The sequence below is a fragment of the Theobroma umbraticum genome, unplaced genomic scaffold (assembly GCF_002168275.2).
Source record: "Theobroma umbraticum cultivar Fairchild unplaced genomic scaffold, ASM216827v3 scaffold_20.0, whole genome shotgun sequence".
NCBI lineage: Eukaryota > Viridiplantae > Streptophyta > Magnoliopsida > Malvales > Malvaceae > Theobroma > Theobroma umbraticum.
Window position 1 is genome coordinate 1,258,430 of NW_018397266.1, and position 21,242 is coordinate 1,279,671.

The 21,242-nt window shown below is 33.8% G+C and overlaps 4 protein-coding genes and 1 pseudogene across 5 annotated transcripts; all 5 read right to left on the minus strand.

Annotated features, from left to right (window-relative positions):
* Positions 1–75: 75 nt before the first annotated feature.
* On the minus strand, positions 76–2,527 carry LOC110422951 (loganic acid O-methyltransferase-like). The gene is made up of 3 exons (XM_021437013.1): positions 2,299–2,527; positions 732–1,391; positions 76–608 (listed from the first exon to the last, which is right to left on the minus strand). The coding sequence occupies exons 1-3, from the start codon at positions 2,386–2,388 to the stop codon at positions 270–272; spliced, it is 1,089 nt and encodes a 362-aa protein (XP_021292688.1). The 5' UTR covers positions 2,389–2,527; the 3' UTR covers positions 76–269.
* A 1,898-nt stretch (positions 2,528–4,425) lies between these two features.
* On the minus strand, positions 4,426–5,748 carry LOC110423535 (loganic acid O-methyltransferase-like). The gene is made up of 3 exons (XM_021437756.1): positions 5,680–5,748; positions 4,907–5,566; positions 4,426–4,764 (listed from the first exon to the last, which is right to left on the minus strand). The coding sequence occupies exons 1-3, from the start codon at positions 5,746–5,748 to the stop codon at positions 4,426–4,428; spliced, it is 1,068 nt and encodes a 355-aa protein (XP_021293431.1).
* Positions 5,749–7,113: 1,365 nt separating this feature from the next.
* LOC110423506 (acid phosphatase 1-like) lies at positions 7,114–9,619 on the minus strand. Its single transcript, XM_021437723.1, has 3 exons — positions 9,197–9,619; positions 7,451–7,660; positions 7,114–7,291 (listed from the first exon to the last, which is right to left on the minus strand). Exons 1-3 carry the CDS (start codon positions 9,589–9,591, stop codon positions 7,114–7,116), a joined length of 783 nt encoding a protein of 260 aa, XP_021293398.1. The 5' UTR covers positions 9,592–9,619.
* Positions 9,620–13,497: 3,878 nt separating this feature from the next.
* Positions 13,498–17,226, minus strand: ABO5 (ABA Overly-Sensitive 5). The gene is made up of 2 exons (XM_021437865.1): positions 16,390–17,226; positions 13,498–15,904 (listed from the first exon to the last, which is right to left on the minus strand). The coding sequence occupies exons 1-2, from the start codon at positions 17,128–17,130 to the stop codon at positions 14,699–14,701; spliced, it is 1,947 nt and encodes a 648-aa protein (XP_021293540.1). The 5' UTR covers positions 17,131–17,226; the 3' UTR covers positions 13,498–14,698.
* A 614-nt stretch (positions 17,227–17,840) lies between these two features.
* LOC110423602 (loganic acid O-methyltransferase pseudogene) lies at positions 17,841–20,335 on the minus strand (annotated as a pseudogene). The gene is made up of 3 exons (XR_016351708.1): positions 20,219–20,335; positions 18,296–18,955; positions 17,841–18,179 (listed from the first exon to the last, which is right to left on the minus strand). The product of XR_016351708.1 is annotated as a loganic acid O-methyltransferase pseudogene (transcript).
* Positions 20,336–21,242: the final 907 nt, after the last annotated feature.

Below are 21,242 nucleotides of genomic sequence, written 5' to 3' on the forward strand. Positions count from 1 at the left end.
GTACTTTGTAATGAACTTGCTGCCTTCAGGAAGTTATATATCCTGGTGGGTTAAATCATCATCATTAGCTCTAAATTTACTCAAACTGGAAATATCATACGATAATAGAAATTTTTACATCAGGTTAGCCCAAATAAGGACTTGCTTTGGACTATGGGTCTTATTCAATGCTAAATTTATAGAACACTACAACATAGTTCGTGCTGAGAAACAAGTTAAATGACCAAAGCAGAGTGGTAAAGGATTCTGAAGTACCATCTTGAAACCTATCATTTGCGGGTCAGAACTATAAGTAACTGGGTTCCTGCAGTGCAGCTTGCCTTCAACACGTGGGAGTACTCTTCAGCTTTCCTGTCGAATCGATCAAATAATTCATCGATAATCTTGTTCCCAAAATGCTTGCTGATGATTCCCTCCATGCCAGCTCTTAGGTGCATTGTACAAGGTCGTGTACCAACCTGGGCATCTATCTTAGATACGGGATTCGTTGTCTCTATATTTTCAATTCTAAAACAGCCATTTCTTTCTACCATGTCTTTCATCTCCTTCAGAGAGGCAGAATAAATAGGCAAGTTGAATGAATCCACCTGGGATTCACTTATTATTTCCTGCAGCAAAGCATATCAGCTTCGTCATTTATATACTTGTTTTAGACATTTCAGTGTAACTTGCAAAAGCTCTTGCTTGGATTTTATAGTTTGTTAGGTTCGCGAACAGATGATGCGACTTACCTCCTTTGCCATGTCCATGAGGGTTGAACCCAGAAGGTCAAACATCACACCTACTGGAACGCGAGAATTAGGTACCCCATCAGGGATTGATGTCAAGATGAGCACCATCATCCCTCCAGCCACAAGCTCCTTAGCTCTAGCATCCAAAAATATCCCCATGTCCTCGGCAAATTGGGCTGCATAAGCATTGCCTACGTCTTCTGCAGCATTTGTGTAGTGAATCCTCCCCTTGTTCCATGCAGGGGAGTTCTTGTCTAGCACCTCTTCTGGAACCTTGGACAGCCACTGTAATGCATAGGAGGAATGAACAAAATGGAGGGATGACTTGGGAAATAACCGGTTATGAAAGGATCCTGGCACTCCAGCTGCAAAATACTGCCTTTCAGATGGGAGGGAAGCAAACAGGGTGTTGAAATCATTGGAAGCATGATCATTGAACAACACTTGGAATTCTGGCAATTTGGAAGGAGGATCCTGAGTTCGGTATTTATGCTGCATCGCTTCTAGCACGTTTTGCATAGAAATGAAGGTGTTTGGTCCAACTGAGCATCCTAAATCTGCAATACGCAATGTGTTCGAAGTAGAAGAGAGTTTCACTATGTCAAGCTTCTCCGTTATCGCTTCATGGATCTTTGCATCTGTAGTGCTTGTAGCCGCTCTCTGCAACAGTTATTGATCTCACTTAGCTTGTGGTGTTACCAAAAAGTTAATAATTTCAGCTACTTGTTTCTTATTATTGTTGTGTGAAATAATATTGACATTTTCAGTGCCCTCATCGAAGACTCTTAAGGTCTGTCTTAGGAGGATCTGGTGCTGCCAAACCAGTAAGCCAGATTTGACACTCACTTTGGCTAGGAAACTGACGAGAAAACTCGTTAGCATGCCATGAAGCATACCGAAGGATAATGATTGTAAAATTAACTGCAAATCTGTTTATTGACTACGCTTACTTGCGTCGGCTAGCCATAAGGTCGGATCTCCCCAAGGGGAGTGCGATTTGGGTGTGCTCCTTACAATCAAATCACACTACGAGGATGATTGACCCACGAGAAATAAGGTAGAGAGAATTTTTTTATAATAGGAGAAAAAAATTTTAAAATAAAAAATAATAATTTATATAATGTGATATTTTTTAAAATTAATAAAAAATAAAACTATTTAAAAAAATTATTATATCATTAAATTAATAAAAATGTTAATATTAATGATCACTTAATGATTAAACTTATGTATTTAAGGAAAAAAAAATTTTAAGATAAATATTCAATTTGTGTAAAATTATGATCAAAATTTATAAATTCAATATATTTTAGGTAGGAAAAAAAATAAACAAAAACAAACTAAGAAAGTAAGGAGCATGAATCTAGTACATACTTTTACAATTGCAGACCTTTAAATCACCTTGACAGATATAAATGCAACAACATGTTTTGACATAAAGCAACATCGCATACTGGTCAAGGAAAGGAGTACAGACCCCAAAATGATGGGTTAAGGTCAAAAGTCTCGACCGTCCTGTCCTTTGGATCATATGTCGAGCAGTACCAAAAGATCAAAAAAGGCATACCTGAAAGTATGAGTTCTTAGCGTAGCTGTAAGCTCCGTCACCGCCTTTCATGGGATGTGACTCCAGAACTTCACCAGTGTTATTGCTCATCCTTAAGCCTTTCAACGGTTCAACTCTCTCACTCAAGCAACCTGTGTGGCTTGGGGTGGGAGTCGCCTTGGTTTCGCCTATTTATAGAATGTCAATCTTCAAAAGATGCAAGGATTTGGAATAGTTCCAACCCAAAGATATTCTAGTGGTTAACAGTTGACTTCAAACCAAGCGATATAGACGGGAGTTTCAGTGAGTCTGATCAGAAAATCAGTGTAGCAGTGACATGGAAATTGTACTAATATTAATAATAAATACCATTAAATACACCTAGATTGCTGATTCGAAAGTCAAATATAGACACCTGTCTTGATGTTGAAATCTTCTTCTTACCCAGAAAAATTATAGATATCTTGGGACGGAAAAGTCTCACATTAGGGAATGTACATGAATGAATGTATGCATGTATGAACATATGATGAATTCACCATCACTTCCTATTCTACGGACTACGGCAGTCTATCACTCAAGGCGAACCATGATCGATGGCCTCAAATGAGGTAACAGAGTGAGAAGAGAAGTGAAACTTGTGAGTGAGTATATTACATCTCATGGCAATTCAATACTTTTAAAAGTCTAAAATGATTAAATATTTAAATAAATTTTTTTTACTACAATTAAAAAAATTATAATTAGTTAGAGATTATTATAAATATATTTATATTTATTGAAAATATAAAAAATAATTAAAAGTTATTAGTAGTATGAGAATTAAGAAGTAATAAAAAAATAAAAATTTATTATACACATAATTAGAAAAGTAAAAAATATATAATTTTATTAATTATTTTGATTTTAACATAAATGAGAAAATGAAATAAGTGATGGAAAATTAATAAAAGGTAAGAAATAAGAGAAAATAAATATTTAATAGATATTTAATTTAAAAATATTCTATTAATTATTTAAATTTTATATATTTTTAATATAATTAATTATATTATATAAAATGGTGAGACTAATAAAAGTGTGGGACCTAAAATAAAGTCTTTGATGGTTTGTGCTCAAGCCGGCTCTGTCACTTCGCAAAATCATATCACAACGCTCCTGAAAGAGAGCTGTCAGTGTAGGGAACAAGTTGTTGTGAAAAGTTGCCGTTTTCCCACTTCAGACTACATTGATAGATGTTGATGCTAGTTGCAAAAAGAAAGAATAGTGTAAAGCCTGATGGCAGAAAAGATAATAACAAATGGAAAGCATGGCATCGATGGGATCAAACGTACAGGATGGATGATGATCAACAGTTGGGCACTTGTTGATCAAAACCTCAACGGGCAAAAGGGTTCATAAACATTTTCTCAATGTATGTTTGTGCAACATGGGGGCAGAGTAGCCTTAAAAATATCAGAGAAATGTATCATATATACATATAGAAAAGAGCAATATTTTTAACTTAAAAAAGGAACAGATTACTGAGTTCCCTTCGGAGCAATGTCATGGCCAAAGGTTTGGAGTTTAAAGCAGTTGACTTGTCTGCAATATTGAAAGTAGATTTCAAAGAGTGAAAGCAACAGATAGAGCAAAGAGTGACAATGGAGTGTGGAGAGACAGGGTAGTGTAATTGGATGTGCTTGAAAGGAGCAAGAAAGAGAGAAGAGAGGGGGAAATGGGGGGAAAAGGAAGGAGAGGCTTGAGTATGGAGAGAAGGCCAGCGTTGCTCGGAACAAGACTAATTCAAAAAACTCAGAGTAAAGAAGAAGACAAGAACAAGCAGAAATTATGATGGATTTGATTCATTAGTGCTTCTTATGTAACATATGGACTTTTAAGATTGAAAAAGCATATTGAGTTTTAGCAATTCTATTAGTTGGACAGTAATTAGATTAAATCCCATGGAAAGACCAGCGATATGATTGTTCCCTACTGTCCACAAAAGGAGTACAACTATAAGAAATTAGCCATGAGGCTGCTTGCAAGTTCGTTCTCAACATATATATATGTTTATTCGCTTATAGCAAAGTAGTCTTATTATTACAAAAGTTATGCTGACCAGAGAAATGTACTTGAAAACAGTGCTAGTTTCAGCTGCAAAATCCATCATTTGCGTTTCAAAATAACAGATAACTGAGTTCCTCCTATGTAGCTTGACTGAATCAAGTGGAAAGATTCCTTGACTTTCTTAAGAAGCCGTTCAAATAAATCATCTATAATTTCATTTCCAAAATGTTTGCGGATGATTGATTCGAAGCCAGCTCTTACATGCATCACGCATGCCCTTACATCACCTCTGGGATCAGCCTCAGTTCGCCAATTTGTTAACTCCAGTCTCTCAATGCTAAAGCATCCATTTCTCTCCACCAGCTCAGTAATCTCCTTGGGAGAGGGAGCATAAATAGGTAAGTTGAATGAATCAACTTGATCTTCACTTAATAATCCCTGTAATGTTTAAATAGCATTTCAGTTTCACATCTTTTGGAATTTTTGGCCATATATTAGTGAAATTTTATCAACACAATTGCAATCAACTGTTGGATTTTACAATATTTTCAGTAAAGATTACAGCTGTTGAGTTTCTCACCTCTTTTGCCATATCGTTCAAGCAGGATTCCAGGCAATAAAACATTATCCCAGCTGCAAGGTGTGCATATGGCATCCCATTTGGGCAACCTAGTGTGATTATTACCATCATCCCTCCAGATACAAGCTCTTTAGCCCTTGCATCCAAAAAGCCTTCCATGTCCTTGGTAAATTGAGCTGAATAAGCATCAACTACTGCATCAGAGGCATTTGTATAGTGTATTCTCCCTTTATTCCAGGCAGGGGAGTTTTTGTCCAGCAACTCTTCTGGCACCCTACTTAACCAATGCAATGCAAAAGAGGAGTTCACGAAATGTAAAAAAGACTCTGGGAATAATCTGTCATGGAAAGACCCTGGTACACCGACTGCATAGTATTGCCTTTCCTTTGGCATGGAGGTCAAGAGGGTATTGAAATCATTGGAGTCTTGATCATTAAAGAACACTTGAAATTCAGGAATTTTTGAAGCAAGGCCTTGGGATTGGTACTTGTGCTGCACAGCATCTACAATATTCTGCATAGTAGTGAAGGTATTTGGTCCCACTGAACACCCCAAATCAGCAATACGAAATGAGTTTGAACAAGAAGAGAAGTTATTGATGTCAAGCTTCTCCCCAATTGCCTCACTGACCATCCCCTTCGCAACATTTATACCTGTCTTCTGCAATATGTAATTGTACAGATAAAAAAATATAGAGTATCAGGTAAGCACCAACTACAATAGAAATATAAGTATGCTAGCAAATGAAAATGTTCACAATAAGGGATTTCCACCTGATAATAGGAGTTTTGGGTGTAGCTGTAGGTGCCATTTCCCCCATTCATTGGATATGATTCCGCCATTGTGATTGTCTAGTTAATTAGTCAGAAATCAAGACTATCTCCCTATGCAAGTCACGTTGGAATGTGAACTTCTAGCTTAAATATACGCTTCAATGCCAAAGTGTAACGTGAATTCTTAGATACGAATTTTGTTGGTTTCCATCTTCAACGAGGCGGACATTGATTCTGATCTGTAGTGATCAGAATTGACTTCTTTTGTCTTGGAATATTCTTGTATACTAGTAGGAAGAAGTCTGCCTTTTTTGTCAATACCAGGATTGACTGTTTCCTATTACAATAAGACACAAAGAAAGATATGTGAAGATCGTTGTTAAAGAATAGACTTGGTGTCTACACTTGAGAAAACCTGACAGGTTTTTTGGCATTAACAAAGGGAAGAATTCTCTGTTTCTTTGGTGTCTAACCCATGAGATTTTCCCTTGAAGCGGCAAACATTTTCTTCCATTTCAGAATCTCTCTCCCTTTCCAACTATATTAAATTTCGGATGGTATCTTTTGCAGTTTGGACAGCTGAGATGCTTTTCGCTTGTTAATATACGAAGCAGCTGCACATTAGAGCCCGAACTTGGACAGGGACTGATCTTTGTCCTATCTGTTACTGTTACTTTTGGGAATTAGTTCTTGAATCCATGCGATGCAGGGGAGATCATGTAATTATTTCCAGTATCTCCCTTTTCTGGTTAGTACCTATCAAAATACTACCAATCTTTAAGTTGTTTGTTGCTCCTTCGGAGACAAGATCATAATTAACAATAAAGAAATTATCAAAATTTGATTATTCAGTTCGGAATTCTAGTGATGCTAACAATTATTTGACCTGCATTTTTAGTACATTTAAATCAAATTGAAGGGTGTTATGGTTGATATCAAAACAGATGTTCAAAGCATTAAAGATTATGAAAACAATAATGCAGAGAACTTAGAACAAAGTTAAGAGAAAGTAACTTTGCAAACATCGAGCATAGCATTAATTGAAGAGAGATACAAATATATATGTAATACATGCATGCAGCACCCGAACATTTAATTCATTGGTTAATATATGATCTCCCTATTTAAAGAGCAGGTTAGAATCCCCCTTCTCCAATTATATAAAAAAAATATATAGATACACTACATGCATGATTAACACTTGTACAATATCTATCAAGTAATGGACACATACCCAATACTTAGTTCAGAAAATAAACAAAGCTCAAGCTAGTTTTATCTTAACAATGGGTTGCATCAATCCTGCCCTTGAACTTTTGCAAGTTTTCCCAGACATAAGGTATAGAGTAAAGAAATGATAATACGGATTCCAGCTAGAGGGTTTTCCTAAGGGCAGGCGCAGCAACATTTTTGTCATAGTTCTTAACTTCAGCTTCAGCTAATGTAGTACATTGGATCCGGCAGCTTGAACGTCCGATTGCCAGTGTTGGTGCCCAAGAGATCACTCCATTGATCACCTATATTTCCAACGATTCTGTACCCATTCTTCTCCAGCTTTTTCCTCTCATTTGATTTGTATACTACTGATGTTTTTCCTGAATAGGATGATTCCCTGCAATGAAGAATGTCATGTTCGAGTAGATACAAAAAATAATTCTCTTACATTTGATTTATTTACGAGCTAGATCATTTTGTCTATGATTCGAGACAATATAGTTTCAAACAATAAAAGTAAGACAAATTTGCAATGGCTTTAAGTAATGAAACTTACTTGAGTATAAGCTTCTCCCAAGTGTGGAATCCAACTTTCTTTAGATTAGCAGCTGTTGTACGTCTTTGGTCTTCTGCTCTTCCAGTTACGAAAACAGCCTTAATCCCAAGAGATAATAACTTCTTGTATAGCTTAAAACTCTCAGGCAAAGCTGGAGCTTTGCCTTCCATTACCCATTTATTGAACAATGTGGCATTGAATGGCTCCACCCTGAAAATTTCATTCATGTCAACATTATTCAACAAAATCACCCATCTAATTATTCAAAAACAAAAGAAAAATGTATTACATACTCTGGTCTTGAAATGTTTTTACACAAAATATTTTATAATTTAATAGTTATATTATTTAAATAAATTATCAAAAATATTTTCAATCATTTGGATCATTCTATTTAAAATTTCATTACTCATTTTCACCCATTCTTTAAAATTTTTCTATCCTTCCACAAAAAGTTAAACATGACTGGCCAACGGACGTCGTAATTTTCATGTTATTATAGTACATGTGGAAAGAAATAAATAATGTAATAATTAAGCCTTGGGATTGCTAATCTGTCCTCGAAGTTGGAGAATTGAATACTTAATAAGATACGTAAAGATTCGCATGCTCTGACATTTGTGACATATCGTTATCCTATAGAATTTCATGGCACACTGCCCAAAATATATCTGTCCTTAGCATAATATTCAGGTGTTCCATGCTCGTGCAAAATGTAACTAGACCTCAACATGGTTGAATAATACGATATGAAATGCTACAGAATTCGACAAAAAAAGGAAAAAAAATATAGCTATAGTAATGCAAAACGACCATGCCAAATTGATAAACGACGCTCTGATTGTCTGGAGAGAAAAGAAAAGAGGACGGGCGGGGACACCCAATGGAGAAGAAGAAAACATTTGCGTTTCCTTTTATTTTTCACCCAACTTTTTCTATGAATCTTTAGATAAAACTTGTCAAGATATATACAGATATTGATGAGGAAAAGAAATGGGTTTAGCCTTAAATATTAATTTTACATCATAGATTTAATCATGGACTGGCCACACTTGCCTTATTATTTATAATTTTGATTAACACAGAGGAGTAATAATGAGAAAAAGATTGTAAACCAGCCGCCCATAAGCATAAGAAATGCGAAAAGAGAAAAAAAATGGTTTAAATGGTTTCATATTCAACTTTTAAGGAGTCGCATGTTTCACATAATAACACTTCGATTAGCTCTTAATTTAGTCAAAAATTATTCTAAAATTGAATCTAAACACTACACTTCTCTCTATAATGATAATGATAATATTGTTAATCAATATATTTAATCGTATTTATTGTAATTAGATGTTTAATAAGCATTAAGATTATCTAGTAATTTAAAGTTATCAGATTATCTAATAAAAGATTATCTACATTTAAGATTTTTCACCCAAACAGGATGAGAGAAATTAAGGTGAAAATGAAAATTCTTTCATTGTTAAGTACTATGAAAACATTATGAAATGTGTAAGCATTGTTCCTTAATTTGTTTTTAAATTAAAAAAAATTCAAACTCTACTCTTTAAATAAAAAAAATCATACACTAATTAAAGAGTTAAGTATGATATTTGATCAGAATAAGATTATTTTGAATTTTTTTTAAATTCATATTTTTCTTACGAAACTATTATAATATTCCTTACACAGACAAAGTAAAAATGATTTATATATATATATGATAAAATATATACAATGGAGTGAGTGATTACATACCCGAATCCATGCTCAGCATAATAAGGCAAATTGGAGAGGGTCGTCTCATCTACGTCAAAGATCCAAACGTCTTTGTCGTCTCTAGGCAGCTTCAGGCTTCGGGCGTAGAGAAAAGCCTCGTCCGCTACTGCTTTGGAGTCTTTCCGATACTGGTTCCCTAACATGTAATGACCTACATAACCTCCACACTCTTGTGGAATAGTCTTCCACCCAATAATGTTGTTAGTTTCCACGCCAAGTCGCCAGCTCAGGCATGACAAACCAGGTACAAGATCTCCTCCGGCACCGGATTGAGGCCGGAGGAGGTGAATATGGCGGTGGACATGATCCGGTTGTGATGATCCCTGTGAGAGTGTTAGAATGTCGGCAAGAAACAAGACTAGGAGCAATGCCATGGTGTGATTTGCTCTTAGAATAACAAGATTATTCTACTTGCTACATAGCCTGCTAAGCCAGTTTCCTCCTGTTTAAAAAGGGTATATCGTGTCTCCTTTTTGTACTTATTTAACTGGAACCTGAGTCCTTTTGATTAACTTTATAATAAAAATAACAATAAGACTATATAGTTATTAAAATATACTGTTCATATTTCTCATTTCTAAAATCTACTGCTTACAAAGTGAATCATTCTATGAATGTTTGGATCTCTGAATGTATGAAAATGATCGAATTACTCAAAGTTTTATGCTTTTTTAATTAATTTCTAGATTTCTTTTGTCTTTTATTTTCCTTTTCCAAGAGGGAATCTTATTGTTTATGCTTCAAGCGTTTAAGTTTTGACTTTTGAAACAGGCAATCAAATATGTCAGGGATTCATGTGATTCACGTTTGATGGATTGTATTACATGGCAATGGAAATCATTTTCGAAATGATTTTCCACACATATATTGCTGAAATGTACAGTCAAGATGATGGCTCTGAGATGAGATTTCTGCTTCTCCATTTGTTTCAAAACAGTGTAAGCAATTGTAGTATGTTTGACCATATACACAAGGGAGAATATTTGGAGAATCTAAAGTTCATGATATGTTTCTCTAAGTGATCATTAGGCCACAAACAAGTCACATGAAAACAGGAAAGAATTTATATATTTGGATTTTAAGAGACACCATTGCCAAGCTTCAACCGGCTCTGGTATTCCTTCTTTTCAAAGGCAGGACTATTTGAGATAGGAAAAGTGGAGAAAAGTAATACATAAATAGATACATTGAACCATGAGAACAAAAACCCATTTTTGGATTAATTCTCAATTAATCATTTCATAGTCATTGTCAAGTAACGATTCAAAATTGGAATATGGGTTTGCTTAGTTTTTATAAAAATAAGGGTCCGAGTAACGGGTGCTTATAAATACTAAATACCGGTTAAGATTAGTTAAAATATTTTTGTGATTTAATTCACTATGCTTAAAAAATATGCATTTGTTACAAGTTTATTTTTAAAATTATCACCTTAATTAGTGTTAATAAGCCTATTAATATTTTCCTTTATAAAAAACATTCTATTTGATCTAACTTATAAGCTTTTTTAGAGTGGAAAAGTGGACCAAAAAGGGTTAAAGTCACTCCTAAGGCATTTTGTTTAGCCCTTTTGCCCACAGATCTCTCCTAAATCAAATCAAAGCTCTATCACAATCCTAAAACCTTATTTGCCAGCTTAAAATCTTTTATGTTTGGATTGATTGTTTGTAGACATAATGGAATTGAAAAAATATAAACATATGTTCATCTAATAATGGAGGGATGGACTCCTAATATTGTGGATATGTCACCAATCACTCTATTTACAATTATGAATGAGCGTTGACAATTCTGAAATTAGAAAAAGAAAACCCACCAAAGGGCAGAAAATCACAAAGGATTGGAGAGAAAATGGAAGTCCAAAGCTCTTATCTACAATTTTGTGAGTTGCCGACGCTTTTAGGACTTGGCCTTTCCGATGCAGATTAGTCATCACATGCCTAGTTCAATTAAACTAATTCCATTAGCAGTGCCGGCTCAAGGGTAAGGGGGCTTTGGGCCATAAATTTTTATAAGCCTTTAATTTTATAATAAAAATAATAATTAATTGTGTTAAAAATATATAAAAATAAAGATAATTAATAAAACATCTATCTATTCTCTTAGATCTAATAAATATTTATTTTATCTCTTTTTCACATTTTTATTAATTCTTAATTGTTTGACTCATTTTCTATGTAAAAGTTAAGATAATTAATAAAATAAGATATTTTTTTACTTTTCTAATTATGTGCTTGATAAATTTTAATTTTTTTATCAATTCTCAATTCCTACAAAACTATTAATTCTCAATTATTTTTGTTATTTCTAATTAACCAACATTAATATGTATTTAACAATCTCCAACAGCTTTTTTTTTTCTCAACTATTTTTTCTATTTTCAATCAATTAATGTATTTAATTATCTCCAATAGCTATTTTTTTATATATAAAACTTTTTTTTCAATTTATAATATCCATTTTTGAATTCTTATTTTCTCATTTGCTATTTTTTCTTTTAACTTCAATTTTCTTCCAAAAAACATAAAAAAAATCTATTATACTATTATTTTCATAAAGTCATTGATCTCATTTGCTGTTTGCAATAAATATTCAATAATTAAAAAATATTATTTTAATATTTACAAACTTTTTTTACTTTAAGTTAGAGTTTATATTATATTGTTATATTGTTTCTATTTTATATAATAGTTGATTTATTGACTTAAAAATTTAGTTAAAAATTTTAATAAATTTTTTTTCTTAATTTTAATAAAAAAATATCTCATTTAAATATTTAGTTTTAGATCTTTAAGATTATTAAGTAGTTCTTGTCAATTGGCTTAATAATAATAATAATAATAATAATAATAATAATAATGTTTTAAGTGTCTCGATAAGCAGATAATTTAGTATTCATAAAAGAATATGTGTTTATAAATTTATTATTTATTATCTCTTTTCTATTCGTGAATAATTCAATTTCTTGAATAAAATTGCTTTCGATGAATAATATTAAATTGTTTTAATTATAATTTAGAGTTGAAATTGTGCTTACACTATTAATATCGTGAAGGCTCGGCCGCCGTAGCAGCTTTCCAGAAAACAAAAATTGAAAGCATATGCATTTGACTGATTCGCCACCGCCAGTTCACATGGTGGCTGGTTTTTGACGATTTGTCTATTTTAGTGCATGAGTTCAATTGATTCTGTACATATTGAAATAAGATACATGGAATCAAGCTTTTGCAAGCTTAAGCTTTATTATATTGATAGTTTTTTTAACTTATTTTAGTTTATCATTTTATTATTTATTTTCTTATAAGTTTGTAATTTAGAAGAGAAATAAATTGGTAAATTTATTATACTTAATTACAAGGAGAAAATGCTTAAAAACTAAAAATCAATTTGAATAAAGTTGTATTTACCCAAAAAATAGAATAAAATAAAACATCTACCACTACATCAATTAAATCATTTCATAAATAAATAAATAAATAAAATTTTTTTATTCATTAAAAAATACCTAAAAAATTATCTCCAACTCCTTCCCTTTGTATTGTAGAGGATTATATTATTATTAGGGCATCTGTATAAATGATCATCCGCTATTCCTCTTGGATTTTATGCATGTGATCTAGCTTTACTCACCGGAGAGTTGGAAGGATATTACGTTTATGTTTAGACCGTTTGCATAGGTTTAGACTCATGGGTCAAAATTTGCATGCAAACTCGGCATAGTAATTAAGCAATTAAAGCATTTCTTAATGATTGATTTGATAATCTATATACGCATTCTTCTCTTCAAATTAAAAGTTAATTTTCACTTAAATATGTGACTCAATAATTCATACGGTGTAATTCCATTTCCATTTTCTTTAAAGTATAGTTCAAGTCTCTTCTTTCTGGAGAGGGAGGCTAGGTATAAAAATCAAGAAGGGCCAATTTATAGTTAGGGTATTTTTAAGTAGCAATTTAGTTAAGAATTATTATTTATATTATTATTATTAATTTAATTATTACATATTGGTCTTTGGTGATTACCAGCAGTACTTTTTGTGCTCAGCCTCAATACCTAGATAAGAAGGGAGGGAGGAGGGTTGAAGGGCGGGACACGGGTGGAAATTTCAAGTTCCAGACATAATGAATTAATGGTCTCCCCGATGAACCTTGATGGCAAGTAAACCCAGATGATGGATTTCTGCCTTGAATCTTGGGATCCATATGGTTTATCAGGTGCAGCAATGGCGCTGTTAGAAAGCAAAGACGGGACGAATTATAAGATTAACCAAGTCCAGGTCTTGCGTTAGAAAGCTAGCACAAGGATGCAGTGCATGCACTGGATAACTAAATTTCACCGCTAAATATTGAGGAATGAATCTTAATAGCCTGCTTTCGATGATAAGTAACTAACTGTCCATGAGGAGAAAAGAGCCTATCTTAATTTTCTCCATTTTATCACAAAACGAAAATCATCACTTGTCAACAGTTCTTGCAAACCACAATATTCTGCTGAAGTTCCAATATTTCATAAAGGCACCCACATAAAACATGTTTGATATTAAATATGAACAATAAAATGATCAATGCTAATGGTCTATACACGTTTTAATAAGCTATATATGCCATGCAACCATGCATCATGAATTCATGGGCTAAACCTAGATGCATTGGATATGGCCCTAACAAAAGAACAATGAGGAAAAAGGGAGATAAGTAAATTTTATTATTTTCACTATATAAAATTGAGAACGAAGAATATTTTTGAACAACACCAGAAGAAAGATAATTCGGATTGCAAAGGGGGGATCTCCAAGACCCTATCCTACAACTTCATTGCAATATGTAAGTGTTATTCAGAATGCCAGCCTTTAATAAAATTGGAAGGGGCACAGATTCAAAAGTATCTGCAAATAAACAGATATGGTACAGATTGAGAACAGATACAGTGCTTATCCAAAGAAAAAGGTCAGGGAGGGGAGGGGAAGAGCATTCTAAGAAGCCAAATGCATTATGAACCTTGATATATCATCAGAGAAGGTTTCTAGCAGGCTCAAAGCTTGCAGGCTCCTTATTTCCGATAGAAATGCTTGTGTCATCATTAAGGCCCTCCCCTGCTGTCACTAGCTTAGCAGCAAACCAACAAGCATAGTAGGAGCCAAAATAAGCAAAATCTTCTCCCCTTGTGCCCTATTGTACTTTATCTATGAAAGTAATCCACAATGTACTGAGAACCAATTAGATACTCTGTAACAATATTATCTAAACCAGATACATCCCTTAAGGAGCTTCTCCGACCAACCAGCTAAGCACACAACTCAACTCACCCTAGCCTTGATATGTAACTACTTAGGGTCAGCTCTAGAAACCTTTTTCTCAATTCTGACTCATAAAGGGGTTTATAAGGTGGAAAAAAAACCTCAAATTAGCTAACCAAATGAACAGTGGTTAAATTTATGTGTAACCTTTTGTAGTCATGCATTGAAAATTTAATCATCACCATCATCTCAGAGGGCTAACAATCCAACCAGTAATGGGATTTTGCCTGCGAACTTTGAATTTCTTCCGTGGACCACTTTGCAGCCGTTCAAGCACCGCATATGTAATTGAATCAGGTGTTAACCCCTGCTGCTTAAGCTTTGCATAGAGATCCACTGCTTCGGCAGTCCTCCCACTTTTCTCGAGACAGTCGAGCAAAATGTTGTATGTCACAATGTTAGGATAGCAGCCTTCAGCAAGCATTTCATCAAATAATGTGCAAGCCATCTCAACTTTATCTGTTTTGCCAAAGCACTCAATGAGTGTGCTGTATGTTACAACATCAGGATTTAATCCTCTCTCTTGCATCTCCTTGAATCTTATGTGAGCTTCATCAAGATTACCGTTTTTCCCAAGGCAATTGATCAAAGAATTATAAGATACAATATCAGGTTTACAATCGCTTTTCTCAAGTTCTTCAAAGATTTCGATAGCCTCATCAACTTTTCCAGCCCTTCCAAAGCTGGAGATTAGAATATTATACGTAAATATGTCAGGCGAAGGGCCATGCTGTTTCATCTTTTCATAAAGGTCATGAAGATGGGATATTTGCTTTAACCTACCAAGTGTTGAAATCACTGTGTTATACATGCCCGTATCAGTATTTATTCCCTTTTCATGAATCTTACTTAGCAGGTCCAGAGCCTCAGTTGTTTTACCCGCACTACACAGGCTTTCCAACATTGACACATAAGCATCCTTGTCTCCCTTATCGTGGAAGTTCCACATGTTGCAAAATAACCGGTGAGCCTCACTTGCATGACCCAGCTTACTCAGCGTCCTTACAAGATATGCATATATTGACTTACTCATATATTTCTTTGATACTTCAATAACTTCATCTAGTTTATTAAGCCGCCCTTCTGCAACCAGAACGTTTAGAATGACACTGTATGTAAATTCATTGGGCCGACAACCTTTCCCCACCATTTTAGAGAAGAGGCTAATAACCTTGTCAACCATCCGCCCATTGGCTAGTGCCTGAATTATTGTATTATAAGCAATTAAATTAAGAGAACAGCCTTTCGATATCATTTCATCAAAAAATTTCAGTGATTCATCACATCTACCAAGTTTTCCAGTCAATCTGATCATAATTGTATATGTGTACTCATCAGGCTCACAATGCTTTCGTCTCATGTCTTCAAAAACCATGTATGCCTCATCAACCTGTCAAATGCTGCAAATCAGATTATCACTTCAGGGCCAATGAAACTGATACATCCAGTAACAAAATCAAAACTTGATATTAACGCAATTATATTGAAATGTTTCCTTCCTATGAATTTTTCAAAATTATTAGAAGGAAATAAAAGTACCCTACTAACACTACTGCTAAGCAACTTCACACTCAAAATAACAATGTTGAAGTTCGAAAACAGAAATGTATGAGGTTCAGAGGTAAATGCTCCCAATAAATTCCGACCATCAAGCACAATCAATCAAAAACTTTGCTTTTGCAATCAATGCAGTATTTGCTCTTACTCCAAAAACCCAAAAGATTTCGAATATTCTCAATGGAGTCAAACTCCTCACACTCAAAAGAGAACTGTACAAATAATAAAGCATTGGGCAATAACCACAAGAAAACCAAATAAAATTTGTAAGAAGTAAGAACATATCCATCAATTTAAGAAGAGATAAGAGAAGCAAACCTTTTCATCCTTTGCCAAAGCATCCAACAACATGTTATAACCAAACACATCCAATTTATAGCCTTTCCTCTTCATCTCCTCATAAACCGAAAACGCCTTCCCGGAGTCGCGTGACCTTAAGTAAGCTTGAACCAGGCACTTATAAGTATAAGCGTTCATCTTCAACTCCCATTTCTTCACTAGCATTTTACAAGTGTCCAAATCCTCAGTGTTTCCAAAAAATCCGATGAGGATATTGATGATGGAGATGTTGCCACGAGTGCCGGATTTCTCCATGTCGTGGAGGAGTGACCGGACGGTGTCGAAGCGGTCGGGGCGCAATGATTTGGACAGAATGAGGAAGAGACGCGCGTAGGTGAAAGGGTCGTGGCGGAAATTGGGGCAAAGGGAGGGGCAAAAGTGGAAGAACCTTAAGGCGAGCGAAGAGCAGTTTAGGGATTTGAGAATGAGGGAGGCTTCGGTGGTGGTGAGCGTTGGGGAGAGGGAGGACAGGTATTGGGAGAGATCGAGGAAAGGATCGGATGGGGATTTGGTAAGAATATGTGTGGCTTTACAGATGAGGTGGTGGCGTGGGATTGGGTAGCCGCGGGAGTCGGCGGGGAGGATAGGAGTGAAGACTTCGGCGGAGAGGATGCGGCCGCTTGGGGAAGTTGAGGTTATTTTGGCTATGTATTTGGTGGCATAGTGGCGGCGGTTAACGGTTATGACTTGGTGGCAGTGGCGGCGATAGTGATGCTTCATGGAGGCTTTTTGATTGCGGCGACTTAGCTCCGCCCTATCCCTTCAAAAAGAATGAAGAGAATCAACTGTCACTTTTACAGCAACTTTACGTTTGCCAGCGATTCTAAGGTAAATTTCATGAAAAATTGAAGTTTCGGTTATTAACATAAATAAGGAAAATAGGTAATAATTTTCATAAAATAGGTAAAATATTTTACAAATTATGTTAAGATTGTTTTTACTTTGATATTTTTATTTATAAAAATATATAAAACAAGCATAAAATATATCAAATATCATTGTATTAATAAAATAAATCAAATTAAACAAAAGTCGATGGTTCTAATAAATATAAATACTAGTGGGAGAATGTATTTATTTATTTTTATATTACATTTGAAAGTAAGTGGCTAATAAGAAAATAGACTTAGATTTAAAATCATGAGATTTTTTTAGTTTTTATATAAAATGAATATATTATTTTTTATATATTTAAAGTTAGAATTCACTCTTCTCTCTTGAATTTATTCATTATCTATCAAAATATTATTTTATAAAAATAAGTATTTTCTTCATGAATAGGTTCACTTACTCCACATATGCCCATTTCTACATGCAGTCGATCCAAAAACACAGAATAAATTTGCACTTCCATTACTTCTTAATACAATTACAGTGCAGTAGTAAATTTTCGAAATTTAGGCGTGACTTTCAAGCATTTGAATCTTAATCTATTTACGTTTTAGTATGGCAAATAGCTGAAGCCCATCCCTGTAACATGATTCCATTTGCTGAGAAATCTCTGACAGTCTTGGAACAAGCTGATTGAACAATTCATCAATGGTCTCTCTGGAAAAATGCTTGCTGAACATTCCCTCCATTGCAGCTCTCACATGTTTCACAAATGCAGGGATGTCGATGGGACCTTTCAGCCATGGTGCAGGGTTCATCAATTCTATCACCTCTACAGTAAACAACCCGTTTCTTTCCACTCCCGCAGTGAATTCCCCAGGAGGGCAAGCGTATATAGGCAAGTTGAACGCATCAATTTCAGCTTCATTGATAGATCCCTGTAACAGAGTTTCAAATTCTAAGAACTAGAAACAGGGGAATATCAGAAGAAAACGAATACCAAAATTTTCTAATGACTCGTCATCTTATATGTTTGCCAGTGCAATAAACGTACCGTTTTCACCATGTCCATGAGGATGGATCCCATGCAATTGTACATCAAACCATTTACAACTTGAGAATAAGACATCCCGTCTGGTATACCTGAGCCAACAATCAACATCATTCCTCCTGATACAATCTCCTGAGCTCTAGCATTCAAGAAATTGTCCAAGTCTTCAGCGAACTGAGTTGCGTACGCATTTAAAACCTCCTGTGGAGCACTGGTGTAGTGAATCTTGCCTTTGTTCCATGCAGGAGAGAGCTTGTCTTGCAATTCCTTTGGCAACTTAGAGAGCCAATGAAGTGAATACGAACAATGGGCTAAATGGAGAGATGATTTGGGCAGCACTTGGTCATGGAAAGAACCTGGCACCCCAGCCACCATGTATTCCTTGTCTTGCGGGAGAGAGGTAAAGAGGGTGTTAAAATCATTGGTGGATTGATCATTGAAAATCACTTGAAATTCTGGCATTTGAGACACAGGACACTGAGACCTATACTTCTTCTTTACAAACTCTAGTAAATCATGCATAGCGGTTATTGTATTTGATCCAACCCCACAACCGAAATCTGCAAGACGAATTATGTTGGAAGTGGAAGAGAAGGATGCCACATCTAGCTTCATCATAATTGCATCTTCAATCTTTTTCTTCACAACATTTGCTGCTAATTTCTGCAAATAGGGTATAAGTAGGCCCTTCATTTAATTTTTTTGTTCTTTGTGATAACAAATACTATATAATTTACTAGTAGCCAAATTTTAACAAAATACGTTTATTAGCAGAAAATCCAATTTATTAAATAGTCAAACTCTTGCTATATATGTTATTGCTAATATACGCTAAAGAAGAGAACCAATATATATAGGCGGAAACCATCCATAAATCATGAGAAAACTTATAAGAAACTCAAACTTAATTAAAAATTACAGAATAAATCTCCAATTTAATCACTTAACATTTCAATAATTTTTATTTTTTAATCACTTAATTTTAAAAAATTACGTTTTGATTATCAACATTTATAAAAATTAATATTTTGATCATTCAACTATTAAAACTATCGATTATCTTACATAATTTCAAATCTGCTAACTTTAGTTATATGACTTATCTAAAGATAATGCAGGTGGCATATGTATTATCATGTGACAAATAAGTTGATATGGACATGTCACATGTCAAATTCAATTAACTTAAAAAGTTATATAATATGGGTTTTAATTTTTAATGATTGAGTAATTAAAATTTCAATTTTTATAAACATTAGTGACCAAAACATGATTTTCAAAATTAATTGACAAAAATAAAAAAAATTAAAAATTAGGTAACTAAATAAATATTTATCCAAAATTTAAAATCAATTAATCTCTAGCATCTACTTTACTACTAAGATAGTTAAGGTTGTCACTTTACCTTTTTCATTAATAAGATGAAGGGATTCAAAATGTAAAATACTTTTATATATTGATTGGTTTACGGAATAAAATAAAATAAAATTCAATTATTAATCGTGAATCTCATGTGTGTGTACGCAAATATAAATGGACAAATTAACATGGACATGCAATACATTATCCCTTCTGCCCCTTTTTCTTTATTCATCTTTGTTTTTTAAGATGTCCCTAATTGAAGTCTTTTTTTCCCTTTTTCATGCATCTATTTTCACTTTTAATATTTCAAATTTACTTTTCATGATTTTTTTTAACTTTTTCATATTAAAAATATTGAACATCTATATTATAAAAAAAATTTAAATTTTAATATAATATATATTAAAATCAAATTTTTTATCTTAATTTTTATAAAAATAAAAGAAAAATAACAAAAAAGAGACGAATGGAGTAATCAATATCACGAGATTTCGAGCATTGATCGTATTGGTTAAATTCTTTCTTTTCTTTTCTTTTTTTTCAACTATGGGTTAAATTGTAAACCTGGTAGAAGGAGTTGTTGGAGTAGCTGTCAGTGCCATGTCCACCGATCACCTGCGCTGGCGAATTCACTGCTGGTTCGCTCTTCTTTTTAAGTAAATTAGACACCATAGTCGCCATCCCTCCTCTCTTGTTGTCTCTTTGAGACGAACTAATTAATTCCTGTGTTCTTTAGATCACTAGAGCAAGGCTTAGTGACTACAATTAGTAAACTTAATTTGCACATATATAGGCAGAGGAGTATGTGAGATCATATATGCATGCGAAATGCGTTGGCCATAATGTTTTTTGGGGCATGAAATGTCATTTTCTAATAAATTAAATAGTTTATATATATGTTAAAATCATGGGTCCAAGCTGACTCTAAATGAAAGGGATATGGTAGTTTAAGCTTAACTTAATGTCATTTTCAATTTTAAAAAATATTTGAAACTCTCTTATGCTTTGTTAAAAAAAATTAATTCAAATCCAATTCTTTAAATATATACATTTATCATAGAATTAAATGTTGAATATAATTCAAGAATTCTTGATCGATATAAAAGTTATCATTCTTTACATGTGATAAACAGATGAAATTATTATATAAGTAAAACTAATAAATTCAAGCTGATAATACTCATCCAAATCCCAAGCTAACAACGAATTAAGTTAGTTGGTTAGCCATGCACGCATGAAGTCCCTCGACTACTAATTAAGTGGATTATCATTAAGAGAACTCTGAATCATATGTTAAGTGAGGTACTTTGGTTTGCATATAAGAAAAAAATAAAATGACCAATATTCCCTTTTGTACTAATGTATCTTTTAGATGGTATATTGACCCTTGTACTACATTGATTACAGACAATATTTAACAGACTACATTAGAATCATTAGATGTTTGGTTGTAAGCACACATATAAGATCCCTCTAATATACAACAAAACAAACAGCTTAATTAATTCTAATTAACTTGGCTGATTTCTTTCGTTTGGGACATACACGGGCTAACACAGGATGACTAACACCATGCATGAAGGAAGGA